The 24,436-nt window shown below is 43.9% G+C and overlaps 1 protein-coding gene across 1 annotated transcript in view; it reads right to left on the bottom strand.

Annotated features, from left to right (window-relative positions):
* The window catches only part of LOC115019853 (muscleblind-like protein 2a), a 43,096-nt gene extending 19,047 nt beyond the window's left edge, over window positions 1-24,049 (bottom strand). Inside the window, 2 exon segments of the mRNA XM_029449517.1 lie at window positions 17,198-18,095; window positions 23,766-24,049. Coding sequence (XP_029305377.1) covers window positions 17,198-17,371 — 174 coding nt within the window. The 5' untranslated portion in view covers window positions 17,372-18,095; window positions 23,766-24,049.
* Between the last annotated feature and the right edge of the window lie 387 nt (window positions 24,050-24,436).

The following is a 24,436-nucleotide window of genomic DNA, read 5'->3' as shown; positions in this document are numbered from 1 at the left end:
CAGACAGACGGACACAAATAAAAGACGCCTTGCACATGCACACACCACCGCAGACCACTCGCTTTGTCACTTATTGTGAAGCCATTACCTTTTGCTCCACATTCAGTTCATCTATAACCTGTGAGTGACAGATGCTTTTTGCAATTACTCATCATTATTCTCCATTTAAAGTGATGAGATAAATGGTGGTGGAGCTACTCGGGAGTGTTTCATAACGTACAGGCGCTGTCGCACTAAGTGCAAGACTTGGACTCGTAAAGCCTTAGTTTGAGAGCCTTTTCTTTGCATAAATTAGGTTTGATTTGTCTTCGGTCTTCCTTTTTGTCTAGTTTGGAGGTGGAAAAAGCAAATAAATTAAGCACCTTCGCTGGGGCTGTCATGGCAATGGAATTTATAACACTATTTAAAAAACGGCACTCATTATTTGCAGTAGAATTACCTCAGACGTTTGTACACAGTTTGTGTGGACTGATGAAGCAGAAGAAATATATGCATCTCCACCCGTATCCACATGAAACGCTGTTTAAGGCAGGAATTTTATGTGGACATGTTACTTTTGTCTTGTTTGCTGCAGTGTCATACAGTATCTAAGTGCCAAACGTTAAACGTAGTATTGACATGCATTTAATTATTTATAACAAAGTGGTTTGGATGAAGTTACCGTGGAACAAGAGAGTAGATGAGTCAAAGGTAGGGTGGGCGTTCAAGCTGGAAATAGCACTGCATTTAAGCAACACAAGGGTCTGCATTGATTGGAGTATGTTATTACCAAACCCCCCCCCATGCCGCAATTTATATTGGAATGAATGTTCACCATCTTAAAGCATGTTATCCAGTTTTCTTTAAAGAGGCAAGGTCTCTACAGGTACACGCAAAAAGGGCAAATGATCAATAGAGTCCAGTGTATGATACTATGAAACAGGACAATTATTTGATCTGTTGCGAGGTTAAGAGTCATGTGACTACCTGGACTGCAGACACAGCTGCATCTTTAGGTGCTAATGTCGGCGTGACCATAGCCTTTCTTTCAACATGTAAACGTGTCACATTCTTCAGTGTCTTTTACTAGCTGAGGCTCCTGGAAGTCTCAGTGCTTCATAGTGAAGAGGATATGGATTTGCTATTAATATGGTGAAAGGACATCAAAATGGCTGATATCCTTTGGAGGTGTTAAAACATGAGGTTGCACACAAAAGAGGAGATTTCAGGAGAAGTGCTTTAATACTAGATATATGAGGTCAGGTAGTCCAAGGCTATATTCTGGGCTAATCCTATCCTGGAAAAGATATCCTGGCGTTCACAGCTGACAGCAAGTAACAATGCTGATAAAAATGCACACCCCCACACATGTATTATGGTGCATTCATTAAACATTAGGGAGGTGTTAATTTATTGGTACTGTGCACAGTAGTTAAAAAGCTTTCACCCACGTCACGTCTCTCTGATTAGCTCCAAGTAAGGGTGAAAATCCAACATGTGCTTTATGGTAGAAGTGATTCTTGCTTTAATAAAACACGGTAAGGCCACTTTACAGAACTGCGTAGTGATGGCTGTACATAGAAATTACATGTACTATTGTGTGTGCGATTAAGGGTCCAGGCTGCAGTTTGAAATAATGTTTCCCTGCCACGCTTGGGGATTCAAAGCACATAAGATGAGGTAAGCTTTGTCGAAAGGCAGCACTGCATCGCAGAGAAAAAAGAAGAGTACTCATGGCTCACGGTTTAAGCAGATAGGTGGTCTACGGTGGCAGTGCATGCGTGGCTGATGACAATGCTGTGGCGTCGTCTGGTTTCGGACCCTTATCTTTTTCAGAGGGTGGCAGACACACGCAAACACACAAACACCCACACACCCACGGAGAAAGACACACACTGTGCCTTCTGTCTAAGCCACCCACTCAGAGCAGAGCAGAAATCCATTCATTACGGGCATTGCCTCCGAGCAGACGTCTATGAAAAGGATCTTTGAAAGCACCAAGGCACTTCTGTGATTCACGCACCAGCCGTGTGTAGCCATAGCTACATGGTGATATTATACCTTTCAGCAGGGTCGCTCACATTGCAACTCTCATTGTAAGCTGCACCGTTGCCCTTGTGTTAAAATGCTATGATCCATGCTTCGGGATACACTAATAGCTGCTTTGATTCAGATTGGATAATTATCTCCTTGCAGTGAAAAACGTCGAACAATGAAGGAGAGATCAAAGATAAATTATCGGTTGTTTTCACTTGAAATAGATCCTCTGTCCAAGAGACATTACTGCTGCTGGCACATTCTTTAATCCCCACAGCCATCGCCAACAAGATAGCACTTTGCCAAGTTTCCATATAGTAGTAATATCAATTCAAATGTGTTCCATATTAGGGTTGATCCAGGGGGGAAGGGGATAAAGGCAGCTAATTTCATAAACAGATTAGCAATGCGCTCACTTCACCCATTGAGGCTCTTTCAATTGTTTTTAGTTCTTGTAATTAGAGTCCACTAATTACTTCTGGTAATCCATTCTGGCGCAAAACTTTTTTTGTATCTATAAAAACAGGTTTCAATGGTGTAAAATGTTTCCAGAGGCTTTTATTTTTGACATCCTTGATATCGGCTGCTGGTAAGTGAATGCAACCTCATTCTGCTGCATTTTGGATATAATAATTATCTTATCGTTTCAGTCATTTATCAAGTAAGTAAAAAAAAAAAACCGGCATTCCTAAACTGTTTATCCATGTTGGCATGTGTGCCTTAAAAAAGAAGAAAGAAAATCATTTTCCCCAGCATTCCACGGATCACGTTTCAGATCAGACACGGGGACACAAAGTTCAGCTGAGAAACCTTTCGCAAAGGGAACGAGGGAGAGAAAAAACAAGTTTCACCGCAGTAAACACACTGGCATGAGAACACAACAAACCCAATCCATCCAAACACAGTGACAGACTGCTGAGGACGGTACAACATTTCTCTTGCCCAAACACAACATAACTATCGTGCTGCAACGCTCCAACTATGGCAACTAGGCAGACAGAAAAACACTTGGGAAAACCACAACATTCAGCCTCTGACCATATATATTAGAAATGCCAGTGACCCACTCTCTTGTACTTTCCCTCGCCTCAAATAATGTTTTCAATGTGTGGATGTCTTTCCACTGCCGGCAGACTACATTGTAAGAATGAATGTGTTCATAATGTTAACCAGACATAGACAAACAAGGACTATCTCTCGTAAGCCAGCTGAACCAAGCCAGTGCCTCATTAAGGGCTGATACAGAAGGTAAACTCAAAAGCATTTTCCTACAATCCCTATGATAAACTCTATTGCAATTACAGCAAGACAGTCGATACATTCAAACAAGAGCCATTATTAAAGGACATCCCCTCATGGAACTGACCCCGAGTCTGGGAAACATAAATAGCGCCCCAGAATATACAGTAACACATTTTACAGGGAACACTGGCCCAAATGGTCCATTTATAACGGGCATTAGCATCCCCTGACTGGGTTTACCGCTGCCATCTTCGTCAGTGGCAGAAACCCCTTTGCCCCGAGCCCCCGCCTCCTTCATCAGCCCGGCTGAATGGTCAGAGTGATGACTGTTGTGTGTCTGTGGGTGGCACAAGACACAGAGGGCCAGTCTTCCACCCCCTCGGTAGAATAGCGCTTCAGTTGTGGGCCCCTCCGTCCACCACTGTAACATTTGCATTTTGCCCTCAATGGGCGCTCTATCCTCGGGCCCGCTGGAGACAGAGAGTGGCTGCCTATAGGCTGCAGCCGACAGAGGAGCTGTAAATGTCCTCGTAAAGGCGACTCTAGATTACATCCCTGTGGTTCCAATCGCCCTAAATAAGGAAGCTAGTGCCCTGGTGCTTATCCAAGATGGATACACTCCAAATGAGCCATTGCTTTCTGTCCCACATCAACACTTAAAACGGAGAAACAATATTGACCAATCTTGGGGATCTGGGATGTATGTGTGTGCATGCGTTTCTCCGTTAAACCGCTTTTCTTGTCCAGCTGCAGAGAGAAGCTGTGTAGGCTTTACGCATCCGAGCCCAAGTGATATCTTTCTGATGCTAGCACAGCGCTCAGTGACGTGATCAATGGCAGTGTGACTGGCAGTATTGGAAATCCAGAAAAAAACAATCAGGGAGGGAAATGACGGGGAAACACAGACTTTAAAAATGTCGGGTCAGCACAAGACAGGCAATGGTTACTTGTGATGGCTGAAAGCACCATCAAGGCTGTGGAGGCAGTGGCACCTTAAAAGGTCAGACAAATAAAGCAGTATACTGAAGAAACTAAGTGTAATCCCATCCAAAGGGACAGACTTACTGTAAAATACACACAAAGCATGTTTTTGGATGGCTTGAGAACAAAACTGTAGCAAAGTCTTCCCCTGTTTATCCGATTGCCCTTCTCAGCGCGAGAGGAGGAGGGCCGCTGTAAGAAACTGACACTAATTTTTCTGACACGAAGCCTGTGATATGTGTAATCCCCTTAGAGCATAGTCGAAGAACCTGTTGTATACCCGCTGACCAGGGAAGGCGGGGGGTGGACGCGCTCTCTCCTCGTCTCTCAGTGTTCCCTTATATCGCTTTATTTTCTTTCTCCCTCAACGCCTTGTCCTCGCAGCGTGGCATTCACATCCTGCCTTTAATGCTATGTCATTTGCATTGTTGATAAAATATGCATGGCTCATGCTCATCCTTTTGGCTGGGTGTTTTGTTTACAGACATTCATATTTGTGCCTATAAAAATCCAAATAAGAGCATTTCTTGGCTTGCAACAACTCCTGGAACTGATCCTGGAATGATCAGTTCCAGGAACTTATGCCTCACTGCCACATTTAGATAAAATATAAAAGTTTTCCATTTACGACCGTGTGTCCCCCCCCCCCCCTTTTTGCTTTCTCTCTGAGGGTTTTCTCCGAGGACATCAAAGCAGTTTTCATAATGTCTTTCTTTCCCTCATTTTCCCAGTTTGCTCTTTTCCAGTAACCGCTGGTTATGCAGCCTATAACAGTTCACAAGAAGAGCACTTTTGTGAAAGCCCCCAGCTATAAGACACCAGCAGGACAGGCAACACAGTGCTCAGAAGGCTGCGAAAAAGCAGACCCGGTGATCCTAGCACCCGGTGAAGTAGCGAGGCGCTGGATGCACATGGACAGGGCTTCCCTTCATCCTCAATCACAGAGAATGCTCCCTCTTAAGGATCCTGTTTTGTTTTTGGGCTCTAATGGATCCGTTCTGACTAATGGATCTGTTTGAAGCAGTGAGACTCCAGGACACCAGGAAACACTGAAAATCCATTATAAAATGATCTGTTAATGGAGAACATGAATCGATGGTGAACAGTTGGTAAAAACAAGTCTTTTAAATATAAAACTAACCTATCTGATCATGTTATGATCAGGTATATGTGGCCTGGCTGGATTAGTGATAATGCGATTGAATGCAAACATAAAAAAAATAAGTGCAAAGGACAGAGACCAGGGAATTTAGAAACTATAGCCACACACATACACATGTAAGACTGTGTTGCCTCAGCAGTAATTAAGTGTCTTTGTTTCACCAACTGTAATCCCACAGATGGAGTAGTACTGCTGCTGACACGCCTGAGATTACCCAAGGAGAGAGAGGAGGAGGAGACACACAGACAGGGGGAGAGTGGGATAAAGGTGTAAACACTCCCAACCTCCATGTGAGATGTGTAATATCAGCTGTCTGTGTCGACTGACTTTAACTCACTCCATTTGAACATTTCGTCAGTCTTCCCTTTGCCTCCCAAGTCTTCGTGGTGACATCTCCGAGTGTTGAGCATCAGTTGACAATCACATGCTGGTGTTGACACTACGCAGCACTGGCACTGCAGCTGATGATCAGTTCGCTCACACCGCAGGCAGTTCTGGGAGATGTGCGTCTACACTCAAAGTGATCATTAGAGCCGTACTATGTTAAAATGTTACACTAAGGCCACAATGGTAGAATTGGAATACATGGCTGATTGCATGTGAAAGAAGGATGTATTCTACTTTCTAACAGCTCAATCAAAAGACAATTAAGAGGGCTCTAAATTGTGTGCAGGGTATATTACTTTAAGAGATGTGATATACTTTATGCAGGTTATGAAACAAGTTTTTCTTCATCTGTCAGAACGGTTTCTACAAAGGAGCTTTTACGTAGAAAAGAGGCAGACAATTTAAAAGTAGATTATCAGGTGATAGCGGCGATAACGACCCGTGTGCCACTGTTCGTTGGGGAGGTGATGGTCAACGTGTGGCTGCAGTGGCAGCGTTGCGAGGCACCTGCAGAGTCCAGGTCCCTGCTGCTAATCCAGCTGGACGCTGAAAACCCTGCTTCAGTTAATCTGATCATCTGTGACCTGCTGAGACATGAAACCCACCCTCTAGAGCTCCTCTAATCTGCACACACACACACACACATGCACGTAAACACATGCACGTAAACACATGCAGGGGCGCAGGCATGTAGCTGACAGGTACACACATAATCACGCCAGCATGTGCACATCTGAAGCGAACTCTCCCACAAACACACACGTCTGCAAATACACACCCACAAGAAAAGGGCTCAGCCATGACAATGCCACCTCTCAGTCTGTTGATAGGTGAGTCACAGCTAAAAGACTGAGGCATTAGCCCGCTTTCGACAAAGCTGCCATTTCCATATGCTGAGAAGACAGATCTCGTCAGCTTTGCACTGGTATGACAGCAGTCGTATAGCCCCGTGGAACTTCTACTAGCCATACTCGTGGACGATTTCATGGAAATAGGTTAAATGACTTCGACGCCCTAGTTCGAGAAGAACTGTGCCACAGCCCCAAGAGGAGACAGCAGACAACTTTTCATTTCCCAATTTTACATTTTTTAACAGATACCTCAGTTTCAATCAGTCTCTAGCGATCAAAGCTGCCACTTCTCCGCAAGCGTTCTAAGAATAACACAAACTACAAAATGCTAATGGGACAAATTAAACAAACAATGCGAGAAAGTAAAAAAATAAAAAAAAGGCTAGCCTACATCTTCTTTCCCCCCTGACACTATCGACCGCGTGTCAGAACGTGTTGAGGAGTTGTGTAAATCCATAAAACAGATAAAGCAGGATAATGAGATGGAAGGGAGAGAGCAGATCTATTCATCAAAGCCTCTTTCTAACACACTCAGCAGATAGGGGCAGAAATGTTGTATGGCTGCTTACTCTCCAGTTTGGAGATTAAAGCTTCGCATGCTGACAAAAAAAGAAGTTGAGAGGTATTCTAGGTTTATAATTCAAACTACAGAGGAACTGGAGAGCCCAGTTACTCGAGTGGGAATTTAGAAGCACACTAGTAGTCCTGTAATGAATCTCATCTTGTCTTTGATCGGGATATCATGCCTCACAGTTATTCATAGCCCTGTATACATCACGAGAGAAGTCATGTTGTCTGTTTCCCTGACGTCCTGAAATATCACTCAGTCAGTGAGTGATCAGAAACAAAAAGAAGTTATTTATATGTCACAGCATGCTGGTTTCTTGCGGAGTACAAACCAAATAGGATAAAAAACCAAACGCTGCAAAAACCTGGTAATAAATGGGAAAACACAAAAGCACAAATGTCTTGTGCAATTTCCTGGCTGTTATATGCAACCAAAGGGGAATAAAGTGCAGCATCGGCTGGATCGGCACATTGTTTGTTGGTTATGATGATGAGGCCTCTGAGGATGCTTTCTCCCGTGGGAGGAGGGGACTTGAAGCCAATATGGAGATGATGAAAACAGTCCTCATAAAGTTGAGAACACTGAGCTAGAGAGGGCTGAATGAGTGTTTATACTTAGTTAGAGTAATAAGTACCCTTTGCTCAAAGACATGAGATCAATAATCCAGGGCACAGTGACTCAAACAGCCTTTGAGCTGCTTGGTATTTTTATTTTAAAATCGACGGATGCAGGTAAATATATTGATCTCACGTACGCGCCACGTCATACCAAGTGGCAAAACACACAATAGTCAAAGTTAGGGTTAGGGTTAGGATCAGTATTATTTATTTTTTCAAATGTTCCATAGATGTCGTGATAATATCGTCATTGTGAGTTCTTTTGTCCCTGATTGTCACTGCTCACCCCTGTGATATATTCTCTAGGCCCTGATTCTGTGGGCTGAATGAATCCAAAGGAGAGTCTTCGCTGGGTAAACGCAAACAGAATGGGATTAGAGAGTAGCTTTCAGAGCATTATCTGTTTGCTTATCAACCATGAAATGCCTATTTTAGTAAAGAAAAAAGATATCATTAAACCTGACGTTGGGTGGATGTTTTTCCAACAGCAAATGTGGTGCCAGTTTATGCCCCCCATGGGTACCACTTCTCCTCCTCTCACCCCTTCATTCCCTCACTCACCATGGGTTCACCCTACTCTGTGACGGTGTGCGCTGCCAATTAGTGTCCCCCACCTGTCGCCGCGGGTCACTGGTGCAGGCATCTGCTGGGTGTGAAATTGGCCATCTCACTTTCGGCCATGAACTTTGCATGGCCCCCCCCCCTGTCGACACAGACACACACACACACTCTCACGGGCACAGATACGCTGCTATGACCTAAAGTTGACCTTTATGGTATGGCCACCCTGCGTGGTAGGGGTAGGGGGAGAAGGGTGTGACACAAATAATACCTCATGCTTGGACTCGGTATTAAAAAAGCAATCCCTACAAGAATAGTACACAGTACCATGCGTGTTTTGGGCTATGAAAAGATATTCTAAAGCTTTCACAGCTTGTATTCTGATTCTCTGTATCACCCCGTTCCCAGATCTCAGAAATAAACCTGGTGAGTATGTCATTATTCCTGATAGGAATGAACTACGATTTATGCTTTAATAATAGGCATCAAGTGTTATTGTGGGAATTTATACTGAGCTCGGATGGAAAAAAAGAGGCATCATTAAGGCCTCATTTAAGAACCAATATCAAATCTGAATTAGTGTGTATTGGTATGAAAACATTTACAACAATACCCAGCTTTCCCTCTAACTAGACAGCTGTAGGCCTTTCATTCACTAATACAAGAGTAATTTACACCGACTCCAAGACTTTCATCCAGACAAGCTTCATCATTTTACCCCAATTTGGAGCAGCGACGCTCTCGCCTATTACGCCTGATGTTTCTGAGGAAAGTTAGATTGGCCTTGAATAAATTGTCTACGACTGTAACCTCATGGCACTGACTGCGACGGCAGTATTGTTTTTGGAGTAATCAGCCATTTTCAGACACCTACATTATTTCATCACTCTAATGCAATCTTTGTTCTCAATCTAATGAGTTAATGATTGCCTCCTCATTATGTGTAGGTGCAGATTAGAATTTAAAGTGTGCAGGAAGAAAGCTCCAGCTTTTCGTTCAGAGCTGGTTTTGAGTCGGTGGTCTCCGTTCAGCTCACAGCACACAAGAAATTATAGCAAGCTTTTACTGCGGAGTCCATCACTACCACTCATCAAGCCTGAATTGGATATGAGTCAGAACAAGAACACTTCCAGGATGGAAGGAATGAGTTCGCACAGGGCACACTCCATTGTCACTTTGACAGGCTTTTTAGAAGGCGGGCGCATGTCAATCACTGTCAGAGCAGTTTATACTCCTCACTATATTAACGTAGAATAATTATGATACCGACGCAGCCGCATTTCGACATTCTCTGCACTGACACATCTTCACATGGGATTAGGATGTCATGCGAAGGCTGGTTTACAACAGCCTGTTTGACACAGACTCATAGTCAAAAGACAGAAAAAGTGGGGGTAAAGCATTCTGGTGTAGGTCCCCTAAAGATTGCATTTCTGTTGCCTCATTAGATGGAGCCAATTAAGAAGATCGCTGTCTCATTATAAAGGCTGGCCCCTGGGGGACAGCTGGGCCTGTCTGTCTAACTGTTTGTAGCTCCCTAGGTGTGTGTGTGTGTGTGTGTGTGTGTATGTGTGTGTGTGAGCTGGGGGGTGGCAGGGTGGGACTTGTGGAGCATCTTGAGCTCTGTGTCTTTGTAAGTTTGTCCCTTTTATAATCAGCGGAGAGTTAAAAGAAGCCTGGCGGGAGCAGTCAACACATTTACAGAGCGACGATTCATTTTATGTTTAATATGGGACACATCAAGCGCCACATGCTTCTGTATACTGTATACTACAAGGAACATACTGCGGATAGCGGTGGGCCTTTCAAGGGGAAAAAAACAACAACGCTGAAGCTATTGATTTCCCAAGCACGATATGCATTTTAAAATGGAATCATGCAGGGAAGCATACGACTGAACAAAGCTGACAAATAAATACTCCCAGTAGAAATTGAATTTGGACAACCCGAGTCTGTCTAGGTGATGATGAAACTACATGTCAATAATTAATGAGAGAATGCTAAAAGGTCAAGCACACAGCGAGCCTCCTGCCTGACTCACCATACATCTGCCTTCAGCTTTACTGCAGAGGTGCTCACAACAGCAACGACTACTGCAGCAGTAAGGGAGTTTGAGTCCAGCTGGCTTTGAAATCACCAAATGTGAGGATGGCATTGATTCTGCAGAACTGATTTAAGGTTTTTACAGGGAGAAAAAAAGAAGATTGCAGAGAATCTAGTACTTTATCAGCACTGTGGGCAGCAGAGAGATGGAAAAAGAGGATGACTCAGAGATAGTGGGTGGATTGAGACCAGGTGAGACACTGGTACAGCAGATGGGCAGATTTTCAGTGCTCAGTCCCTCCATCATGTTGCAGGCGGCTCATTGGGTGACGAACACCTTCTATTAAATCTGACATGACCAACAGTAGTGCCATACATTTTCTGTTTTATAGAGAAGATATAATGGAGTTCAAGTTCAAAAGTAGAACTCCAGTATATGATATAACAAAGGCTGTGTGTATTAGCAGAGTGGTGTAGAGACAAAGGGCTGATGTTCTGTAACAGAACCCAGGTTTTAACTTGAACTAATAAGTCACTTTCATATCATTATTAGAGGACGCATGTCACCTGATCAGCAATATTTCCGGGCTGTTTCATGGCCGTCAATTTTACCACGATGGTTTTCCGTCGCACACATAGCAGCAAAGATGTTTGAGTAAGGTGTCAATAACAGTTCTTAGAACAAAATCTTTCAGTTGCAAACTCATGCTGCTCTTTTTCTGATGTCTGGAAAATTCTCTCTTTCTTTTAGGCACAAAACTGCCTTCACATGTACCACTACCCATCTATCCTCAGTTGTTCACAAATGTTCCTGTTGCTAGAGGACATGGTTTGCAAAAGAAAAACCAAGAATGAGTACAAGCCTGTGTAAAACAGCCGCACCAACAGCAGGAAAGAAAGGAATATATAACTGATTTAGTGGAATCAAAAAAAGAGTCCTACGGTAGAACTGCATTTTACTCATTTCCTGTAATGAATCCGTAGGCATGATTACAGGAAATAGACCAATATTCAAAGAATAATCGTGCCTACGGTCCAGATCTGCAGCTAGACCCAGCGGGAGACGGGGGAAATGTGGGGCTCACAGCAGTCACACACACACACACACACAACACACACACACACACACACAGATGTGGGTCAGAGGAGTGGCCCAATTAAAACATGTACCCTACTATATCAGCTTCTCTGATCAACACTGTGTCGTCTGTAGTGACATCAATAACCTCCGTAAATATTATTTATCCAAAGCAAAAGAAATGACAACAGCAACATAAAGATGTGACATCACAGGACAGAAAAAGAAAAGATTGAATAACACAATAAGATAATGGAAGAAAAAGTTGGATGTGCAATATCTATGGCTGAAGTGCGTCTCACGCTGGTCTGTTACTGAGGCCAAATGGTTCAAATGCTTTCATTAGCACAAAATAAATGTTTTTATGTCAATTCCTCCACCATGGGACTGAGTGACTAACTGATCATGAGACTCTAACAGTGAGTTGTTTTGACTCCGTCCTCCCTCTCTCTTATCTTTCCCTAACTTTTTTTCAGACCATGCTAGACTGGGGCTGTAGGGTGTTGGGGGTGAAATCACATGGATCAAATGAAATTTGGCACGGTTTGCACAGGAAAGACAGCAAGTGTGCGAGCACGCGGCTGTGTACGAGGAGGCCTGTTTAAGGAACGGCAGCGGCGGGGGTCTCCTAGGGGCTCATCAAAGCATGCCGTGTCCACTGCAGCCCCACGTTAAGCTCAAGTCAGTGCCTCATTGTGTCTGTGTGAATGACCCTGGGGGAACACCAACTCCTGCTGCCCTGCATGCATTCCCCTCCACATGTTTGCTCTGCCCAGGGTGTGGCCCAGTTTGAGAGGATTACGCTGAGGAATGCAGCCGAGCCCATCTTTTAAAACAAGGGAGGTGGGGGGGGGGGGGGAAGGGGGGGCATGAAGTTCATGTTCAGTGAGGCTTCCTAAAGATCCAAAAAAATGCAAATGCAATAAGCCCGGAGGGAGGAAGTTACAGTTAAATCAGAGGAATCTCAAACTTAAAAACGCAGGCTTAGGTGTGCAAGTTCCACTGTCTGGTTTCTGTCTGGACTGGTCGCTATGGAGTAACAGATTAACACTCTTCTTTATTTACCGGTCTCAGCCGTCTCACGCCCCCAAAAACACTTCTGCTCTTTTGAGGCAAAGTCCGGATTAAGATGTTCTTACAAAGTGAGGGAAAGCAGGGCACCTCACCCCCACGGGGAGCTGCTGCGAGTCTGTGACACAAATGAGAAAAGCACCTCACACACCTGAAAGTAGCTTCTATTGTTTCTCCTGCTTCACCACTTTCTTTTAGACAACCGCAACGTGACGAAACACGATAGTACCAGGATGCACCGGACTGTCCCCCACCTCTCGAGACTATTGAAGTTCACTCAGACGTGGAGATCACCTGGTAAAATCTGACTGGTACAAAAAAAAGAAAACGCTGGGGAGAAAAACCTTAACCGACCATGAACGACTTGTGTTTGGCAAAGAGAACTTGACACACGTGTTTAAAAACTCTCTGTAGTATAAAATAAATGCTAAGTCTAAAATACATTTTCTGCACTGTGGGGGGAAAAATGTATCGTCTCGCCATGAGCTGCTCATCTTTTAGCATTATTTTCTGCTTTATTTCAAATCTGCCCAACTGTGTCATATTTGTGCAATGACAAGCAGTCAAAATCCTAAATTGAGACAAACGGTCTGGACACGAACAGTCTTTTACTGCGGAATACGGGAAGAAATATAACCCAGTCAGTACTACAGAGAAATAAGCATCAACAGAAGGCCACTGTCTGAGGCAAAGCCAATGTGACACCATCACATGACTGCTGGGAATGAATTTACTCCCTTAATGTAGGGATCCTCGCTCATTCCCCCCATCCCCACCAGCACGGTGGCATGGTTTCCATGGTCACACGGCACAACATATCAAACAGCTTAAAGGAAATGGCTCAACCACGACACACCGTTTGTGACACACCGTTTGTGACACATACCGTTTGTGACACACCGTTTGTGACACACCTGGTGACGCACTTCTGACTGTTTTGATTCACTATCATCTTCTGCAATGAATGATGCTAAAGCTAATTAACATCAATGGAAAATATTAAGACTTTTAAATCATCTACCTGTCTGGGGGTCTGTTAAAGCAATCTGTATTCTAACAAGACATTTAAATGCAAAATTGTGCCTGTTTTTAAACAAGAAATGGGGAAAAAATGGTCGATATATCCAAACACCTCCCACTGCGGCTCCTGTTGTCGAGGTCACCACTGTCACATTCTCGTGTCACAATGAAACTGAATTATACCTGGTAAGCTATATCATGTCTACCGACCAAATGTGAGTTCAGCGTTAGTTGCACAGAGATGAAGCAGCGCGTCCTATTTTAAGAGATGACAAATGTAGCATAGAGATGCTATTTCTAAAGCCCACAGTGTAGAGCAGGAGGACAAAAAATAATCCCCCAGACATGACACTAGAGAAGTGCTGAGAGCAGCGCAGTGGAGTCAGGACGCTGCGAGCTTCATGACCGAGGACTGACTCTTTATTTTCATTCGTCCCTTGCAAAGCACACTAACAGAAAATGCAAAAGCTGTAGTATTTTCATGTCATGGAACTTTTGCAAGATGCTACTCTGGGGCTGCTCCCAAACCCCACTACACCCATCCCTATCCATGGCGTGTGACTTCACTGCTTGATCAGAAATCTGAAAGGCCTGGTTGTGCTCCAGGTCTCACCACTAAGGCTGGATGTAATAACTGAATTACGCTCTCAAATGTAATTTATACCCAGCAAAAACACATGAAGCACTTACCTCACTTCTTCTCCATTTCTTGCCGGGAGCAACGACAGCAACCTCTCTGACTAGTTCCACTGCATTGTGTTCAAAATTACACCTTTTAAAAAGCTGCACTGCAGAAAATGATTGCTTGACAAAACTGTCAGAAATATGTTTTGTTTTTTTATGTTGCGCAACCTAAATCATAGGCCTAAAATATCAATATAAGAAAAGATAAGAAACATCTTATTTAGCTGCAAAATTTGAGATTTGGCTAAAGTGGAGTTCAACAGGAAGGAGCCGTTGTCTCAGGAGTGTTCTACCAACAACAACAACCAGAGAAGTCAAATTCTCCACTGACTTGGCATGTTTGCCTACTGCTGCTTGACAAGTGCAACAACAGTTACACCTCGTACTCTACTCCTCTCCCGAGCCGTACCTTTCACTTGTTTAGGAAAAGGACTCGACTGATCATTGGCCAATACACGCCTGGCAGCACACAACCCTGGCATGATAACCCTATCAGATGAGAAGACCCAGGAAGACGATACGGGCGTAATGGGGTGGAAATCAGCCTGCTGTGGAGCGAAACACATTTCCTAATGCATAATAAAGCATTCATTCTCTCACGTCACGAGGAAAGTCTTTGTGGGAAAGGGGGCGAGTTGGAGTTAAAAGTACAGAGAATCCTGTATTCTCGTTCTGTCACTGGGTCCTATGGTGAAAAGAGGGAGAGAGAGGGAGAGAGAGAGAGAGAACGAATGGCGGCAATTACAGTCAGATCTGTCTAAACATTTACCAATTCCGCTGCCTTAGGCTTTTAGGTGATGGGCTTACCAAGAGCAGCCTACGATGAATACCTGACTTTGAAGCCAATCTTACATAGTGGCCAAACCGTGGTTACAACTTCCAGGTACGTCACGTGATGCCATTGGGACCCAGAGAGACTTTTCCGTTTAGATTAACATTAAGAAAGAGACGTCTGTATGTTCCAGTATGAGCACTTAGATCGCCCTTGTTTAAATCAATAGGGCGTAAAAGTTGTAAGACGCGCTAAAAATCAGAATCCAGTCCCTCGGGTTACAGGATAAGTAACTTTACAGCTGCCTCCGAGAGACATCTCACCAATACATGCATGTTCCTTCATTTTGTACATTAAGGTACAGATGATGCATGAATTGCCAGTGGATTGCCTCAATGCCACTATTTATTGAAATAGTCTAAATGAAAGATGGCACTATGTGGTTGAGTGCTCCGGTCATTTAGTTTCCAGGATGACTGGTTAGAGTTTTCTTGGAACAGCAAAATCATGTCATGTGCAGAGGATCCATGTCAGGCCATCCCTTGCATGGTGCAACACGAAATCCATCCCGATCGGAGTCAGCTGTGTGCGCATTAAACCATAACGGTATAACAGCTCGCAAAATCTGGCATCTGGGAGTCACTCAATGACTGGCCGTAAGCAACAGCTTAGCGAGCCTTACCATGAGCGAAGTCTTAGCCAAGAAAACAGCTGATTGCACCATGAACACAGCTTGTTTTCATAGAGTTGAATAAATAATTGACCATGAGCAATAAGGAGAGCTTTTACAAGATCTTAATGGATTTCAAGTATGAAACGTGTGGAAAGCTAAATATGTGTTTTAGGAGGGATAGGATCACAACTTTCAGATGTGGGGAAATGAAGCACATCAGAATTGAGAGCAGCTCTTAACATGTTGTGAATCTAGACCCTTTTTTTGTCACTGACCTTGAACACAACCTTGAAACATGCACACAGCACACACTGCACTGCTGTATATGTAAAATGCAGCTACAGTTCACACTTAAAAAAAGACAAACTCCTCACAGTTTTAGTGTTCTGCTCTAGTTTCTTTGGCTATTTATCATTGTCACTGCTGTTTTTTTCAGTTTTTTTCCGCAAAGCTTAAAAATAATGGGTTGCTCATGGATGCAGTCGTTTTATTTGCAGTATGAAGGGGCTTGTATGAAGTGACCTTCTTATAATTGGGGAGACTTTTAAAGTGTTAAGCTAATTTAAGATATTTTACCACTGTTAAAAAGCAAAGTGTGTAATAATAAGTGGGACATAACTTCTCCTAAGAGGGGTCAGGGAATAAACTACAGGCTTGTATTCAAGGAATAAATACTTTGACATGGCTTTAAGGCCTCCAGTGGATTTCCAATACCAGCTAAATGTTAACAATAACAATTCTATCCATTTAAAAATGAGATTCTGACAAAAAAGAAGATGAACCACATCTTGACAATGCAACACCTCTACCTCTTCTTGGATCCTAGAGAAGGAAACATTACAAAACAAGCTCTGGCTGTTTATGTTGGTTGTGAGTGGCAGCTGACATGCATCCAGGAATAGAAGCCCTGGAATGACTTAAGGCGATCAGATGTTCGCCCTCATATACAGATGATGGACAAAGCATGGTAACATTAGAAGAACTTACCGTATAAAAAACTAAAGACACGCACACACGCACACACACCTGTGGTGACAGTGAACATGACAACAGACCTCTCTGGCCTTTAGCTTTATAGGTCAGGCTGGTCTGCTAACTGCAGCGCAGCGTGAAGACCTGACACACATGCTAATTTGAGCAGACAACCTACACCCACCGGCCATTAGGAACCACAAAGCTGTAACATTTTATGCCAGTCACTATATTGGTACTGGAGAGATGAAATCCAAGCATTCATATTTCCTTTACATCGTTTGACAGTTCTTTTACAGACTGTAAAGACAAGTAAATTAAAGAGTAGAAACCGTGATGATTTCGGCAGTGTTACCTGCTTTGACAACACATTTACCTCATGAAAAGGTCTAAATAGGTGTCGGTTTTATCAGTTTGTAACCAAAAAATAATAATAATAATAAAAGTAGAGGATAGATCCCAACAGCAGCAGTTACCGATTGTATCTTAGAGTCCTTACCTTTAACGAGTCAAAACAGGCGATCACCCTCCCGTTCTCCACCTGGCAGCTTTTGGGTGGGTGGGCAAATTTGCATTCCTCATCACTGCGTGAACAAGTCCCTCTCTGAAACTGCCGGCACACTTCCAGGGTCAGCCATTTTGTGTCCCGTATCGAGGCAATGTTTAGAGCCATGTCAGCAGCACAGGCTGTGGAGCTGGAGTGGAGTGGAGCCACCTGGTTTTAGGAGGAGGCTAATCCTCTGAGGAGGTGTTTCAGAGTGTTCCAAGTAAAAAAATTAAACGCACAACAACTAAAACTGATGGAACATGCAGCTATAAATGCTCTGCTTCAGGTCAGTGGATGAGGTTTGTCCTTGCGGACAGGGAAGTGGAGGCAATGGACTGGCAAAGTCTCTGTGACCGGAGCATGGGACTGCACTGCTGTTGTGGAGTTTGTCAGTGACACAGCTAATTGTTCATCAATCAGTAAGTCTCAGGTGCAGACCTCTGACAAGGCCAAGGGGGCATGCTCAGAGACACGCTCTACGGGTTGGACCAATGTCCCCAAATGTGACCTTTGTATGAGTGATGATATCTGTACAAGGGTGGATGCTGGGGAGTAAAAGTGATGCTATTTTGAGATGCAATGGACAGTTTGGAACGCAAAGTTTGTGGCTTACTATTAAAGTCTTGAGTACCTACGCTCTCTGAGCTTTGGCACCTTGGCCAGCAGTACAGTAGCTCCACCGCTTCACTTAGGATTTCTTCACACTGAGCACAGGTAAGGACAAATGAGCAGGTCAAGGGTGTTTGGGTCCTATCACCACTGCAGAAGGAAGAAAATCTGGAGCGCTTCAGAAACCCCCAGGGATCTTCAAGTAAGGATGTTGTCTCACAAGGCACTGTCTGTCAGTGATCTGGAATGGAGAAGAGATAGAGACAACAGTGTGTGAGAAAATAGTCAGCTAAATATGATTGGCAATACATTTCAACAGACGTTAACAGTGCTTGTGTATGCATGTCAATCTGAATTAGTGTGCATACTGCCCCTGAAGGTAGCTAGCTCTGAAGAGTACAGGGCTGATGAACCAGAGAAAAGGCAGTTGTGAGGTTATTCAGAAGCCACTTGAGTTTAAGTCCCCCGATCACTGCTGTGTGCCATTGTACGAGGTGACTACAAGCCCACTGGCTCTCCAACATATTGCACACAAAGCAGTGAATGGCAAAAGCCTCTGTGCTATGAGACAGTGGACAAGAGCATCGAGTCAGAGCAGAGATAGAAAAAAAGCCCCAGGGTCCAACCCGCCCAGTAGAGCCATGCATGGCAGGATGGTGCAGCCAATAGAAAACCGCGCAGCACAGCACTATTCCGGGCAGCTATCCAGCAGCCACAGAGGGACTGAGACAGATGCATATGCCAGTGCCAGACACGATTATGACGCTGCCCAGCGTCCCGCAATATTCACTGGTCTCCCACCATCCAAATTAGATACTGGCTCGTTGACAGTGGCCTGTCAATTTACATTCATGGGGGGAATGTGTGTTTGTGCTCCCTGCCTTGTCCTGTGAAGGTACTGGTCACTGTCTGCATGTTGTCTAGGGAGAGAATGGGGACAATTGTTGGAGCAACAATCTGAGGAAGTGACCTTTAGCTGGAGTGTACGAAATCCATTACTAAGCTACTGCGCAAGGAGCTATTTTCTGGGCACATCTGGAAATGTTTTTCTGCTAACTGGGGGCGGCAAAAAAGGGGTTGAGGACACCAGACTGAGGAAGGAGAAGCAGAAGAGGTTGTAAAAACATACAGCTCTGGTTAAAAGATCCCCCTTTTACTGTTATAAACATATAAATGTATCCACGGAAAACAGACAAGACCAGGAGCAAACACCAAGAAAATGTTAAATACAGTTTAATATCTTAAACAACCTTTAAAAAGGCATTTGGCAAGCTCCACTTGGTCTTAATGAAGGCAAGTTGAGACTTGTACTCAAACCATCGACGCTACTGTTAAGGGAAGAAGAATTCAAATTCCCTTCATAGAGAGAAACCCTCACACAGCTGTCATACAGTTGAACAGATCTGCAGGTCTTGTCAGATTTAGGTAAGCTGTCCTGTAAATGTAAAAATCATCCTGCGTCTTGGACTGAAACTTGGTCTCTCTAATTGGAGATTTCTGAATTCTATTTGAAGTCTGAAATATCAAAAGGAGGAACTCAAAAAGACCACAAGGACGTATATGAATACAAATATTTCTGCCAGTCACAAAGACACAGGTAGATGCTCCCCCCTGAAACCCCTCACCAGCACTATACTGTTCAAAGCCTACGAATCCAGACCATTGTCAAGCTAATCACATTGTCCCACTTTAGTGCTGATCATGTGTAATGAGATGAGAAGCTTCCTTGCCCAATCGCACTGACGCCCAGGCTCCACTCTCCAAGGCAGGATTTAATTTCACACCATCTCCCCAGGGAGAGAGCCAATCGCTGCAGAAGAGAAAGTCAGGTAAGAATCATGTCAGATCTGACCTTTAACAATTAATCCCTTCTTATTTTTAGAAGTCACAAGAAGTCTGTTATCAAGCCAACCTACTTTGTCAGAATGTGTGAGGGGACGACGGCACCATTTCTCTGTGAAATAACTTTGCCATCAGTTGTGCTAAAACGGTTAGGGAACACAGCCGTAGGTCATTTGAATTTTTCGAGAAGAAAGCTGAGGTTTACAGCACTGAAAGCTTTCATTAAATGGAGTGGGCCGACAGTGTGGATAAGGGTTGGTTGAGGTCATCTGAAAAGCTCACAGGGTAGCCTACTCAAAAGGCAACGTTCAAAACAATGTTTGTCATGAAAGGTATTCAAAACAAATGGTGAAGATCAAAAACACCCCTCATGTGGGTGATGGTACGATAATAATCATGCATGAACATGACCGCATGTCTGTTCCCATACTGTATATAGATAGACTAGAGTATGTTTGTGTAATATCTATGCCCAGGGAATTTAACTGCTGTCCAAGCAACTGCTGTTATGCATCATGTTATGTTATCTTCAGTCTATTATAAAAGTTAAAATTCAAATATGTGCTGGATAAAACAATGACATGGTGACATCATTAATTTGTAGGCTAAATGCTTAGAAGACAAATCAAAAATATCAATAGTTTAATCAATAGTGGAAATTATCATAAGATGCAGCCCAAGCAGTTTTGAAAGAACAAAGATGTACTGAAGACTGGAGGACTTAACCATTATATATTATAATTAGCAGTGTGCTGCATGTGCTTCATTGAATTAGCTTTAAAGAGATGGACGTGTAACAGCAAAGTAACACTGTTCGCATGTTAGCTAATGCTAGCCTGTGTTTAGCAGAGACGACTGAGCACTCTTGAAACAAACCAAAGCCCCCTGCTGAAAAGCAAACTGTCATCCTGTGGGGAAAACTATTCCCTCTGTCATATAACAACATCTCATTTTAAAAGCATGAGAAACTCAGAAACACTGTGGGAGAAAATTGCTTCGCAATAATGACTGCTTCGGAAAGCTCTAGTTGAGATAAGAGGCCATGCAGTTCGGTGTCTCTGGAGAGGGTGCTTCGGGCTTGGTTGAGGCTAGCTTAGCTTCTGCTAGTGTATTGCACCTACAACACATGCAGCCTGGCTTAGTTTACGCTGAGCTTAGCGGTCAAGCTTTAAGCACAATGCCACTGATATAAAGGGAAAGACAGATGGTCAGCAGGGACCATACAGCGCCCAATGTTTTTACCTCAGAGAAGAAGCCCTCCTGGACACCTTGACCAGGTTCTGTTTCTGCAGTTTTGAGTCGAATTGACAGATATACAGCCTGAGTCAAGTACTTGTTCTATTATCTGGATCTGACAACTCAGAAATATATTGAGTTTCAAGGTATTATAATGAAATAAGATGCCATTCATTTTCATACCAGACGTCCTGGCTGCATGGATGTAACGGGTGTTCACTTTTCCGACAATCCTGATGGTGTCAAACCTAAAGAGCCAAATCCTGCACATAACTGTATATAATGTTTATATTTAGTTCCTGCAAAAGGCTTTGTTCCCTGTGTCCTCAGTACAAACAGTGGACAGACAGGGTGACCTGATAAAGCAGGGCAGAGATGTGAAGAAAAGCACTACAGTACTAGACTTTATGGATTACTGACGCTTACTAAGGCCAGCTGGCAGGGGCATTATCTTGGTCAGTCTGCTTAATTGAATGAGAGTCAGCGGGACTGGGGCATCTCGAGTGAAAGTCATTGGCTTGACCTCTGAATACCACATATGTAACCCATTAGGCTGGTATCTGTGCGCTCTGTCAGTGCGCTGCAGTTTATCTCAGCTGCTTGTATTTGTTCAGCAGAGACGATAAGCTACCTGGTTTCCATTGGTGGTGAGCCTTGTGACAACGTTTACTGTGGCATCAGCCAGGTGTTGCCAGCAAAGAATAAAGTGGAAATACAAATGACTGTGACAGAGAAGCGCACGAGCTGGGTACCTGAGTGGCTGCATTTCCATTTATTACCATTTTATGCTGGCAAACCACACTTCTATGGTCATTTGCATGGCCAAGGGGAACAAGTGGTCAATGTTTTTCAAGGCTGTGGAGAGAGGGCCTCATTGTTGAAGTGAAATAGGAAAATGTTCAGTTCCCAGTGAGTAATGGAAAATGAGTGAGCCTCACAGTAAAGGTTTTTATTTTATCAAAATGTCCCTAAACTAGCTTTCGGTGTGACATCACCAGCTTGCAAAATGTTCCTTTGCACCCTCCAGACAGGATCAGAGCAGGGCTATACCATGCAGCCTAATTCGTATTTAATACTACGGACGTTATGACGCTTATGAAATTGTCTTTGGCATAAGCTACGGCTCCTTGAGTTCAATATCATCAAGTACCATTAGCAATAAGGACGGGTGACTGAGCTCAGCAGAGGCTACACCAGGACTAAGCTACTGTTGGGAGGTGATACAAGAAGCATTTCACAGAGTCAGCAGATAGGTGTGTTCCATATCATAATAGCCTTTGCTAAACCACAGTGACCTGCATGGCCTGCTCATGATATAGGACTGGGCTTTCCTCTTCTTTTCAGTGGTCCATTGCAGAACACATGATGAACCTTTTACCATCTTTTGCTAAGTTTGTATAACGAGAGTGTGCTAGTATCTGGGATGGATTTCTCCTGCACTCTGTAAATGGACTTGTTTACAGTGTAAGTGTTCTTGTCTGCTCCCTGCTTAGCCACAGGACTCAAGCAAGTCATCAGCTAATTACAGTATAGTTGGCAGCCAGGGGTGAATAGTGCTGTTCTGATAAACATGATGATTATCAGGATACCCCAGCTTACTTCATCTACAAGGTGAAAAGTGTAGAAGCACTGTAACTACAGTAGCTGACACTTTACATACCCTAAAATCACAGACTGAAAATACTACGTTAGATTCAAAGCTCTTGTACATTCGAATATGAAGTAAAACAAATCAAATCTTAAGCCTTCAAATTACTGCACTTGAAAATATAAGAGCCGAATGCAGCACACTCACTCTCGTGTCACAGAGTAATCAGACTCCCTCTTTCATGCAGAAGATGTATGAAAAAACCTACCGACCACTAAATCCTTTTAATACCATCTCGAGGTGCAATTTGCATGAGAGTCAATTCAGAGAAAGGGGATTTCTGGCTGACAGGGTCTTGCTGTAAGTACTTGCTACATGTCTGAGACTTATCCCATTATTTTCTCAACAGGAAGGGCTGAACTGATGTTCCATTTTAGAAAACACCCACTTCCCCTTGATCCACGGCCAGATGTATGACACCCACCCTGGCCTTTTCCATGCAGGCGATGATGTCCACTTGACTGCTCCGGGCCCAGAGTCTAGCGTAAAGCTAAATCTAGATAGACAGCGGAAAGCGAGGGACACGTCAACCATGCCTCATCTAACTCAAAAGGTTAATTGTGTTGTGGGCCTTATTAGAACTGTGAAGTTCCAGCTTATTCAGGGGGCCATCAGCGGTTTGTGTCCACGCACATGAAGAGGGTCAAGACATCAGAACCTGTTCTTAACAAACAATCTTTGCCCTTGTTATTTGGAAAATGTGCACACCAAGAGTTACGAGGGAAAGCTTTGTACGAACCGCACAAAGCAAGTAGTGACAGGGCAGATGCCACACAACACGACAAGCTTTTCTCTAGAGAGTGAATAATATGAAGCCCATGTGGCAAAAAAAAAAAAAAAAGCTCCTGACATTTGCACTGAGGAAGGGGCAAGTCAACTGCTGTGATAATGCCTCTCCCTCAGGAGTCAAATGAGAAAGTCCATTACAGAGCTGGAAACTGCAATAAGGGTAGTGACTGCGTGGCTACAAGCTCCAAGTACTCCTGTGCTTTAATCCCACACACACACTATATTTTCTTTCCCTTTCTTCCCTCGTTTTCAGCTTCACACTCTCACAGATAAAACATTCCCTCTCCTCCCTCCCCACCCAGACTGGTATGCAGCACACTGCAGCAAAACTCCTGAAAAAAATCTTTGGAGGAAAAAAAACAGAAAAAGCAAGCCAATATGACGGTTCTTTCCCACCTCGTTTCACTGGGTCCCGTAGCTCTGCTGTGTGCCTCTGTCTGTCTGCTGTCCCGAACGCAGGAGGCACCCGGTGCTTCAGTGACACTGAGCTACAGTGCAGCTTTCCCTTCAGCCTCTGCGACTGGAGTTAATGACCATGTGAACTGTTGTCATTCCTCGCGAGCTGCTGAGTGTTGCAGCCGGAGGTCCATGCCTAGACAGGGATTTTCTCTCGATGTCTCTCTCTCTCTCTCAGCCACGGAGCAAGCGAGCGAGGCAGGCAGGCAGGCAGGAAGCAGAAGAGTGTCTACTCCAACTATCTGGCTGAAACACTTCCAGCTACCCCCCCACACCGCTAAAGCCAGCCCCTTCCTGCCCACCAGCCTGTGGCAAGGCCCTGCCCCTTAACAGCTCCAGCCAATAGAGAGACAGCTACTCTGTATCACAGCTTTCTGTGCCTCTCCATTGGAACAGAGGAGACTAAGTGATAGGGTGAAAACTGTGCTTACAGTAACAACCTCTGAATGCTCATTTTAAAAGGTATTTCCCCAATTCCACGCTCTGCTCAACTAGCATCTTATTTTTTCTCTTTTCATCCATTTTTTGGTGAACTTGATTATATTTCAATTCAAATCAGCACCACCTGAATGATTTTCTAATAGAAAACAAACTCAAAAATATATAGTCTA

The sequence above is a fragment of the Cottoperca gobio genome, chromosome 2 (genome assembly GCF_900634415.1).
Source record: "Cottoperca gobio chromosome 2, fCotGob3.1, whole genome shotgun sequence".
Classification (NCBI taxonomy): domain Eukaryota; kingdom Metazoa; phylum Chordata; class Actinopteri; order Perciformes; family Bovichtidae; genus Cottoperca; species Cottoperca gobio.
Note: the sequence above shows the minus strand (reverse complement) of the source record. Positions and strands in the feature narration are given on the sequence as shown.